This window comes from Sipha flava, unplaced genomic scaffold (assembly GCF_003268045.1).
Source record: "Sipha flava isolate LNK unplaced genomic scaffold, YSA_version1 38_pilon_pilon, whole genome shotgun sequence".
Classification (NCBI taxonomy): domain Eukaryota; kingdom Metazoa; phylum Arthropoda; class Insecta; order Hemiptera; family Aphididae; genus Sipha; species Sipha flava.
The window spans coordinates 1,227,293-1,239,600 of record NW_020273099.1 but is presented as its reverse complement, the minus strand read 5'-3'; the positions used below and the strand labels follow the sequence as shown (position 1 = coordinate 1,239,600).

The 12,308-nt window shown below is 31.3% G+C and overlaps 1 protein-coding gene across 1 annotated transcript in view; it reads right to left on the bottom strand.

Annotated features, from left to right (window-relative positions):
- The window catches only part of LOC112688314 (facilitated trehalose transporter Tret1-like), a 46,263-nt gene extending 33,961 nt beyond the window's left edge, over positions 1–12,302 (bottom strand). Inside the window, exon 1 of the mRNA XM_025561453.1 lies at positions 11,855–12,302. Coding sequence (XP_025417238.1) covers positions 11,855–11,898 — 44 coding nt within the window. The 5' untranslated portion in view covers positions 11,899–12,302. The remainder of the gene's footprint in view (positions 1–11,854) is intronic.
- Positions 12,303–12,308: the final 6 nt, after the last annotated feature.

Here is a 12,308-nt window from a genome sequence, read left to right as displayed (position 1 = left end):
GTTAATCTATGACTGTCGAACAATTTTTTTTTTAAATTTATAACCTTCATGGCCATCAAATTTTATTCATAAGGTTTATTACAACACATTGTAATACTACTATGGTAATTTAATTTAAATCATTATGTGTTATAACTTATAAATGTACACAATGACTTTCATTCATATAGTATATAGAACAAATTCTGAAATGGATCATCAATTATCATGAAAATAAACATATTATTACAACTAATTGCTAAACTAATAATATTATTTGATGTTAATGATAATCACAAATGTGTATATTTTTTTTATTTTCATCAAAAAATCGGCAATACACCCATCTCCTGGAAATGCCACACAAGTGGGTACCTAATGCGATCTAATACTTTCGATCTATCGTTGTCAAAAACTGGATAATACAATATTTGTTTGACTGTTTGTGCCTACGTGTTATTATTAAATTAGTTCAGTTGTTCGAATGTTACTTTCGCCATCGAACAAATAAAATGAGTAAACGTGCTATTAAAAGTATAACCGAATTTTTTGCATAAAAACTTTAAAAATTCTAAAAACATACCTCAGAAACTCAATATCAGCGTATATGTTACCGGCAATATAGATAATTCAGGTATTTTACAAAATGCCTAGGCATTATGCAAATCGCCGACCCATTTTAGGCAATGTAAATAAAACATATGATTTTCAATATTATTTTACTTGTAACCTAGGTATTTTATAAAATACCTAGGCATTATGTATAATGCCAAAAGTGGAGTAGGTAATACGAGTATAAAGAAAACAAACAAAATTGGGCATCGTCTATTACCAACGACATTATTTAAATGCCAAATTTTTTTTTTTTTTCAGGCAAATTACAAAACATTTTATTATATGTTATATTATATTAAGATTCTTATAATTATTATACATTTTTACTCATATTACAGACAAAATTTAATTTTTATCTATTATTATATTATTATTATTATTATATAAATATTTTACTCAAACTACTATTTACTTATTATAACATGTTGTAGAAAAGTGGCATTTTGAAGTGCACAAAATGTTATTTTTAAGGCAAATACACTTTTTATTTTGACACGAACTTGTAAACACATTTTAAAAATCCTTGGTCAATTCTTGTGGATTGAATTTTTATCAACTCATTATACTGTTCATCATATATAAAATTAGTATTATGGCCAAATTTTTAAAAAAAATTTGTAGTTTGTTATAAAAATTTGACTTCATATAAATCGTATGCATAGTTGCAACACCAAAACGACGAGAAAAAATAGTTTATTGTAATAAAATTATTAGTACGTTCAATATTGTATCTCATTATTATTATTATTATTATAGTAGTAAAAGAATGTTAATCTTTATTGCGTTAAACCGTGAACGCACATTTATGATAAACGATAAGTAAAGTCGTTGGTTAGGTTAGGCGATACCCAATTTTGTTTGTTTTCTTCATATTGCCTACTCCACGATTGGTATTATACATAATACCTAGGCAAAGCTCGTGTTATGTATATTGCCGAGTGATTTGTGGCATTTTGCAAAATACCAGATTATTCATATTGCCGGTAACACATATTCTAAATGGATTAGCACCGTTGAATATTCACTGTGCTATTGCAATTACTATCTCGGAAAAAAACAAAATTAGTAAAATTGTAATATTTTTAATAACTTCCTAAAAAAATATTTTTATATTTAATATGACTACTAAAATTACATGTGATTTATATTTAAAAATGAATTTTGCTAATGATTTTCAGTTCATCGAATGAATGACAAACACAGATATAATTACAGTGATAGGTTTGACTAATACAATAAATATTAAAAAAAAATAACTGTATAGGTGTATAGATTATATTATACATTATACCACTATAAGACGCCTTCCTTAAAAAAATTCTGGTTGCGCCACTGAGTACGAGTAAGAGCTATTTTCTAAATACCCTACGACCAAGAATCTGAAGAGAAAAGAAAGCGTTACAAACGCAACATTTGTTAAATAATAAATTACAATTAACTAATATAAAATGAAATTCCATACATATAGCATTAAATTATCTTTATTAATTTAACTCACGTTTGACTTATACAACGACAATCAAAATAAATATATGCTTATTAACGCACTAGAAGTAAAATTGTGGAGTACATTTATGGCAATATAAATAAAAATATAGGTCGTTAGGACGTCCCAATCGTGTATTTTATTCATTTAAATTCAATATAATTATCTGCATTATTAAAAATGTATAACCATAGTACAGAAAGACTGCAGTCGTACGGCTTTCACCTTGTCCAGTACATAATAAAAAAGTTAATGAAATTAAACTTTAATATAATTTACTATACTTGTGAATTATTATGTAAACATACTACATTATATACTTATTTTACTTAATAATTTTGTGGTAGACTAGATGTAATTTTTAACTTAGTTTTCTACCATAAAAAATGACTGGTTTCAAAAGCAATTTTATTAAATTGGTGAGTCCTTGTACTGGACTAATTCTGGTAATTTTTGAAACATATTATTAGTTATTAAAAAAATTTGATTTTCACATATATTAAAATACAATAAGTCATTGGACTAATTAACAATAGTGACGTTAAAACTTAGAAGCATATTAATTATAATAAGAATTGACCGTGACATTTAACAAAATACTTGATCTATAAACATAAAAGGAATTGCTTTATATATTTAGGTAATTTATATCAAGGTCAACAATTTTTAACATTAATTTATTTAGTTTTTAATAGAGTTTTTTTTGAAAATCGATTTTATAATAATATAATGACAATTATAATCAGTGAAAATCAATTAAAAATTTTTCATCCGTAGTTATTTAAGTTTAAAATGAAAAAAATCAGAGATAAAAATATATATCAAGGATTATCAGATTCAACAGAATTACTAATATCACTTAATTTTTATATATAAATAAAACTCTATATTTATGAATTGTTCGTATTCTACCGAAAACTATAACGAATTAAAGCTCCCATATAGCCAATAAATATTTCCTTTATGATATTACGAAGAAAAACATCAATCGCTGATTTCAATACAAAAAAAAAAAAAATACAAATTTATTTCAACGTATAAGCGGATAGAGTACATCAATATTTGTTGGTAAAATATATAAACAAAAAAAAAAAAGTATAGAAAAACAATTTTATCACATATAAAAGCAATTACACTTTTTTTTTATTAGGTTGAATATAAACAATAAGCTCGTGTCATAAATACACCTTTCGCCGAAAATTTAAATAATGGTAATGACCAAACATTAATATTCCGGTTTTCTGTAACTCAATCGTTTTCACGAAGCATTTTAATGTGAATGTCATAAAAAACAGCTGAATAAGCTGATAATTTATCCAATCCAATTGTTCATGAATTGATATACGGTTTTTTCGCATTTTCATTACAATTTATTGCTATATTTGGAACTCGTCGAAAAACACATAAGAAATACTAGATATTAAATTCAGTTTTTTACTTACAATTTCGTTTAAAATATTGTTCTCAATCACTTTCATTTACAAGTTGGTTGTGTATTAGTTTTATTTTCAGACTTTGTGTCTAAAGTGGTTTCCGTAAAATATGAATTACAGCTTATGTATTCGATTACAACTTTCGTGTCAACTACAGCTGTAAGTGATTTTGTAATCCGCACGATATATTAGTTATCTACCCATCATTACACATTAAATAAACTTCACATACGTGTATTTATCTAAGCATAGGTATAAACATTTTATAAATGTATAAATTTTACAAAATTACACGTGAACTTGAAAAAATAAGCGCACCTATAATGACGTAAATTCTTCTTTAATATTGGGTATTTTATTTTGTACGACATAATGACAAAAACTCTAAAGTAAAACAATACTTTAACCCGGTTCAGATTATCGTCATTATATATGAGGGGTTATTACTTTTAGTGATGCCCTTTCACCCAAAACAATTTAATTTTTTTATTAAAATTTAATAGCTTGTAATAAAAATTAATCAAAATATGTATGGTATATTTGTATATTGTAGTTTAGGGACTATAATTAATTTATTGATAAAACAGTGATTTGTATTTGTTAACCAACGATTTTAAAACACATTGTGGTCCCTTTCAACTTGCGACCCGTGGCTATTCCTACCCCCCTTTTTCCAGCACTGACTTTAACATGTATTTTTATGACTGATCGGAATAACAATGTATTATTTAATGTATGTAATATTGACAACATTGTGAACCACCGAGAATTGTTTGAGAGCGATTTATGTTGTTTGACTCTCGGTTTACTGATATCGGGTCGTTAAACTATAGTATAATAGGTATTATCTATATACACATGGTTCTACTAAAAAATATACGACGGTTCGACCGAAAGAAAAAATTAGACGGTTTTCCTGTACAAATTCGTAAAAATAAAAATATATCTATAAAATGTGAGTACTTGATATACGTCGGTATATAAACGACGCGTTTCAGAACGAAGAATTTTGACGAATGCGCGAAAACAAAAATTCCGAATTCCAGACCGCAGTAATTATACATGAATTATATCATAATACGACAGCTGTTAACTTTTTAGTTTTATCTAGTATTTTTCGTTATAAAACACAGCGGTTTTACAAATGAACGATAATTTCTTGAATAACTCGATATAAATGAAAGTAAATTTTGATTTTTACCTAGTGAAAATGTTTCTCTGCTTGTATATTATGATATAATATGTATAATGTATACAATTGATACAATTGGTAGGTTAATGTGTACTTGTTTTTTAATACTTCGTAAGTTTCCGTACGTTTTTTATGCATTTACGCTTGCATTGTACCTAATACGTTAACACATATATATTTTCAGTATTTACTGAAAATATATATAAAATATATGAATATTTATTCATGTACGAAACGAGGTTCGTTTCTATGCAAGTATATGGCACATTACGTAATCGTAAAGCGTAATTAATAATAACTCACTGCAGTGGGTGCATTTAAGTTTCTGGACGTATTCAGGTAAACTATGTGCATTGTTAACAAGACACGTTTTCCCAGTCGCAGTCTAAAACTGCAGTTCAGCATAAACATGCGGTAGGTATATTATGATTTACGTAACGTTTATTCTTTATAATTTTAATTTTAACAAACCAAAGATTTGATGGAATTGTTATCTATTGGTTGAGCGTACAACGCATATTCATTGGAATTGAATTTCTGCGAATTTTTCTGTATCATAGTATTTTCATGGCCTGTACAGAAAACACGAGGTATTACAATACGAGTCGCCTATAGTATTGCGTAACTGTTTAGAAACATTAAGTGCAATTTCAACGTTACCAGAACGGAAAACAAGATCTAATTAAATTTTTGATAAAATTCATTCAAATTATACGAACAACCGGTTGGAGTGCGGTTTATTTATTTTCACCTCAACTGCAACGTATTAACAATTTTCTTTTCCGGTTTTTTTTTTTTTTTTTAATGAAAATCGATACAATAGTATTTATTAGTTTATCGCCGAACCCTTGATGTAGTGAAATATGTACAGCGCGAATTCGCGTGCATTTTTCTAAAACCCGTTGATTGCATTGTTGTCGATAGATCCAATGGTAAAAGTGTTTTTGTTAACATCAGTGGCGCCTAGCTCGGAAATATTTTTTAACAGCCAATACATGCGTCAATATTGCGGTTGTAAAGTATTGTGATTTTTTGTTTTCAGTGTTACGTATCTTACAGCCGTTTCGTATTGTTTCCAGTAACTTGTTTGTAACTTACTATGGTGGCGCCACACGGACTGCTGATAATATCAAGACTCCAACGCCACTGCGTTAGACGTCATAGATAAAATTGCATTTGACCGTTTATGGAAAAAAAAAACTAATACTATGTGCACATCACGAGTGGTTAAATCGATCTAGATCATAATGTAAAACGCGATAGTCATACTTGAATGTAATGCTCGGTTAACCATCAAATTCGAATAACGCGAAACACTCGCGTGTTGTTCCGAGAACTGCATTTTTATTATACCACTTATCTCCGATTTACAATTTAAATGATTTTCATGGTATATACTTTGATATAAATCACAATATACTATCAAAGACAGTCGAAAGAAATCCACCCTCAACACAGCGATATTCAAAATGATTCATCCGACTTATAATGATGTGTTGATGAATTGAAAACTTTATCTTATTAAATCACACATCAATTTATAGCATGTGTCTCCCAGTTTTTGAATGTCATTAATTGGTTATTGCTTTCGGTGGTAAGTTAGTCTTCGTAAATTTGTCAAACGAACAAAGCGTTTCGAGTGTTCAAGTTTTCCAAAAGTGAATCGGTAATAATTGAGAAACACAATTTTGGTCGTTGTCACGGGATCGATGCATCAATGATCAGAGCATACGTCAATGGTATTAGCAGTTTGAAGATACAAGACGTTTGTGGAAAGGCAATAGCACAAGTCGACATCACGTACCGGAAGACAATGAATTAAAGAGAATTTTAATCGCAGTCCGTGTAAGTCAACCAATGGCGATAATCAAAAACCGGTGATCCCTCAAACAAAGAGTTGGCATGTTTTGAGACAGCGGTTTATCTATTTAAATTTATTTCTGATGTCTACATTTATCAGCAAAACGAAACACAACCATATTGGCATTTGGATGTGCGTGACCTTTTAAACACTCCGTAACCGTTGAATTAGTGACAATATACTTTATTACTTGACACTTAGCAGCTAGACCCCAGGTCACCGGATCTCACGACACGCGATTTTTCATTTACAAAACAAAGTATATTCCACCAATCGCCATAAACCGTAAATAAACTAAATTACAACAGAATAACAACAGCGGTGGAATAAATTACCAGGGGCATGCTATAACAAGTATGGAATGGATTTGATCATCGATTACATCATGGGCGTCCCCGGACATTTATTCACGGGGATCAAATTTAATTTAAAAGATAAATGAAAATTTTTTTATACATTTTATTTTCAGTACATTATTATGTCTCGGCATTATTGTGATTAGGTATAATTATTACATTATATTTATACGTTATTCTTTTTCATCAAATATAAGATGAGACACGATAAGATATCTTATCTTCAAGAGATATCTTAAGATATCTTCAATATATAATATATATGTTATATTAAAGTTATCTATGTTTACTAAATTGACGCGTTACAGATAATGCTTTGGAAAACAAATTAAAAATTCTAATGAGGGGCAAGTGCTCCGTCTTGCCACACCCCTTTGGGGATGAATTAGACGTTGTTCGTGTGATCAAAAGAGTTCACATCTAACATTTAAAGGTAGAATTATTTAAATTATTAACATTTTTTTTTATTCGTTGTATTTTTCGTTATTCTATACCTAGAGTTTAAAAATATATAAGCATTTGGAATCAAATGAATCATTTTGACTAATTCAAAATTATTGTGATTAGTATTATAGTGGAATAGTTGTTTTTATTCGAGATTGAACATAGAAATAAAGTATGGACTACAATGAATATTATATATATATATATAGTTTATACTTACAAATAAACAAATAAAATGCGTAGCTTGGAGTATAAAAATATATATACTGTACGACTGATTTCGAATTTAAAATACATCATCAAGTAAATCACGAAGTCAAAAAATCATATATCATGACTGAATATAAAAAATAAATAAATAAATACATTAAGAAAAATTGGTTGTCTTACATAGAGAAAATATTTTTAATGGGAGAGATTATTATGTTTATTATTAGACAAAGATATGTTAGGGAGTATGAATTTATTGGTAATTATTTATTAAAATCTAAAATGTATTGATATGCGATATTATTTTTTAAATTGATGTATACAAATAAAATGTTATTAAAATTTTTTTTTTTATTTCATTGAGTATAATCGTAACCGTGTTAATCGTAACTCTCCTAAAATTGAATTAATGTAAATGTTATTTGGGGTATTTAATATTTCTAATGCTGTATTGATTTAAAAATATATATTATGATTATTTTCTAAACATATTTAGTGAAATTTTAATAATGTTTTTTTAATTTTATTTCAGAAGTATGTTCTTCATATTTTATTTTAAAATTTACATATGTTTTACCTAAGTAAAATGTATTACAATTACATTTAAGTTTAAATATAATAGCGTTTTCAAAAGAAGAAATGTATATGAAATTTTTAATTCTATTGTTGATATTGATTAAATTACTATTAGTCTTAAAAGTGATTTTTACATTTGTATGATTGTTTAAAACTTCGACGAATTTGTTAGATATATTATTTTGATATTTCATACTATCATATAATAGTATTTCATACTTAACAATACTATTTGATGAGTTGTGTTTTATTTTTTCTTTAAAAGTTAATGGATTTAATATAATTGCAATTATTTTTATTGGCTATATTATAGATAACATTGAGCTCGTGTTGATAATTATATTTATTTAATGGAACACATTCAAGCCTATAGTTTGTTGAATTAAGAAATGATTCTTTTTGAGAATAAGAGTGATTAAAATAATGTAGTATCACAGCATCAGTTTGTGTAGGTTTCCTGTACATTCTAAATTCAAATGTTTTATTTATTATGATAACTGTATGATCTAAGAAATGTAATTAATTATATATTTGTACTTCAAGTATAGATTAAATATTTTTACTTATATTGTTTATGTAACAAACTAATTTTTACATCTGTCTATTTGAACCTCTAAATAAAATGAAAGTGTCATCATTATAGCTATAATATGATTACTTTCGATTATAAGGGCTATATATTTTTCTGTTAATAATATTATTGGTTTCATAATTCTGAATGTTAATTTCATATAAAAGAACACTAAAAGGTCCACCCATAACTAATCCTTCTTTTTGTGAATATTGAAATTATCGCTAAGTATAAGTTTTTTTTTTTTAATTTTTACTGTTTCGTTTTAGAAATAGATGTATGTAAGTTTTTACGTTAAAATAAATACTTTTGTACCCAGGTTCGATATAAATTTTATATATTTTTTTTTATTTTAATTCAAAACTGGTCATATGATACTCATATCTTAATATTCCAAGCTACGCATTTTATTTATTTATCTCTATATATAATTTATTTATATTTTTAGTTAATAATATATAATTTATTATTTTAAACATTTTTATTTTACTATTTTATATTTTATTATGACACGGTCGAAAAATAAAATATAAATCAGGATCGCGAGATGACTCTATCCTCACATGATCCATTGTAGTATTAATTTAAATAACAATAAAAGTCATGTGATATAAAAATGTGTTAATCAAATAGAACATTTTTGTTTTGCATTGTGTTTTCGAGGTGAATAAAAGGAAATTGGTACACTTTTGGCATTCGCATGTGTTTTCAATATTCTTGCCAAGATACGGTTACGGACACAAAAATGTACTTTTACTTTACAATGCGTTAGGGACCTATAAACACAATGGGCTATTAATCTATGAAATCTATAGATGACCGAAGTAACAATAACTACTGAATCAAATGTACAGCATCAATCAGTATTTACTAATTTACGGTACGACCTCGACGCGTTTATTTGATTTGACACATTTTGTAGACAAACATTTTATAATACGCATGTGTTCAATTCTTATTTGCGGTAAAAAAAAAAAAAAATAAATAAATAAATGAATGAAAACAGTTTTGTTCGAACTACGATGTCATGATTAACCGTAACGAGTGTACAAGGGATGAATATTTATTTTTTTGAAAGTTGAAATCACGTTTTTATACTTTTCAGAATAGCGGTCGAACACGACTTCGTCAAGATCAGCGTTTATTCGTGCTGACGTTAAAAGTTATGTACTGTTTACCATCTACCACGTTTGATTTCTATTTGTTCGTGCGCAAAAACGAAAATCATTAAGCAGCATGCGCAGCGAACGTTTAAAAAAAAAAAAAAAACAAAAACAATTTAACATCTGTTCCTCGAAAACTGCGACTATCCGACGACGAATAAATGCCCAAAAGGTTTCCGGTACGCGTCGAATTGGTACACGTCGAACGTAACGAAAATAATTAACGTTCCGAATTCGTAGTGCGTTCGATTCGACGCGTGGATGCTTTCTCTTTTCAACTCGGGTTCATTGCGTTCCAATGGATTCCCGTGTAAAGCGCGTGACGCAGCCGCGCGCGTTCGCATCGTTCAAGCTGACCAATTGTAAGCCACGACGGCGGCTAGGTGACTATGACACGACATGTGCGTTTGACATGTGCAGCGTACACGTTTTTTTATGACCGTTGCACAACGAAACGGTGCTCGTGTGTTTATATTATTTTATGACGACCGCGCGCACCCGCCGCGTAACAATGACACGTCGATACGGTTGTACAAATACAATATAATATCCTACGACATTGCGACTCGAAACCGTATCGCGCCGACCGCGCACCGGCCGTACTGCGTTGTACGCGTCGTGAACCGCTCGCGGTGGCCTAGACGTATAATCCGCTCGCGCGTACACGTGCGAATTTCACGTTTATCGAGTTCTGTTTACCGTTCACATGTTGGCTACCGCGAGTTAGTGTCGGGGTGGAGGGGGAGGAGGATGATGAACAAACACATAATATTTATAGTCGTACGACTGCGATCGCGGTTTTCCGTAAACGCGTACCTATCAGAATACGGGCGTGTGCGTTTCGTAGGTAAACAATTTTTATCCGACGAAATCCTCGAATCCCGGTGTGCTGCGTTCCGTCATCTACTCGATATGGGACGATCGCGGTTTGTCGAACAACACGATAACGAACGCGGCGTAGGTATGGGCGTTTGTGTCAATGTTTATCTTTTATTCCGATGTCCTCGATGAAAATATTCCGATTTTAAATCATCGAAGACTTTTATCCGGACCAAAACGTAAGGATTCGTAATAACATAACAATTATGTGTCCCACGAGCAGTGCAGTCACACATAAAAGTGCGTTGCCGCAACACGCTCGGCAACCAAATCCACGTGGGAATGACGTCACACAATGCGACTCCCACCATCATCTTCCTACTAGTAATGTATTTTTCAGCTGCACATTCCCAACACGTTCGCTTGCTTAAAAATACGTGCGGTGTACAATAATATTATTTTTAATATCGTATAATGTGACTATAAGGGATCCTTATAAGGACGCGCACGTTTGCGTTTCCGTGATGGGAAAGGGAGAAGGGATGATATTCTTCGCCATTGAGAAAAAGTAAAAAAGTAGTAATCTAATATCCGAAGAAGACATTAATACGACAATAGCGTTTACTAATTCGACGAGACCCCGAATGTCAGATACACCTCGGCCGATTCAATGTTCGTTCTATTCGACACACGCGCATTTTTGTAAACGTACAGAAGGCAGTTACGGACTGCTACGTCTTATCCCTCCAGAAAAAATAAATGTATATCTTTTAACGTAAACCAGTTTTTTGTATCAACATTATAAGAATTTAAAGCGCGTCAAATGTTCAGCATCACCCTATAATAATGTGAGTATTAAATAACTGATACGGTAATCGCTTGAACTCGTCCGATCGCTTTTCGATGCGTGTTCGATGTCGGTAAAAGAAACGTGAACAAAAATTAACGCGACCGTCCGATATCCGGTTGTCATCACATCCGTCGCGAAATCGAAAATCCGATTGATTGACACTGGTCGTTTCACGCGAACACTCTTCACCGCGGTAGGTGTGCGAAATGACGATTACAAAATCGTTCCGATTCAAACACATGACACGCGCGCGTGTTTACGTATTTAGAACGGTTGGCGGCGCATGCGATGGATCGTACCTGAAGGAACTCTCCGGGATCCCTCTGCACAGCGACACGTACATGGTTCGCGCGGTGTTGGCGCAGCTGTTGTACGAGCAGCAGCGGTATCTGCGGTAGTGGTTTGCGGTTAGCGGTAGTGGTAGTGCGGTGGCGTGGTTTCGGACAAGAACACTGTTACGCGTCGAGCCTCACGAACAGCGGTCTACTCCCTCTCTCTTCGCCGGCCGTCGATGCGCGGCGTCGAACCGCCGAGCGCCGAGTGCGACGGATTTTTTCTTTTTTTTTTTTTATCTTTTCCCGGTCCGGCGACTACCGCGCGGCCACGGTGGCGTACGTGCGGACCAGCAGGCGGTGGCGCGCAGGATGCGCCGCGGCTGATGCGGCCGTCGGTCTACAGTCGGCCTGGCGACGGCCGAACGTCGGACAACTACGCGGTCGGTGCGATTGGTGCGACCGGCGCACGTGCATGATC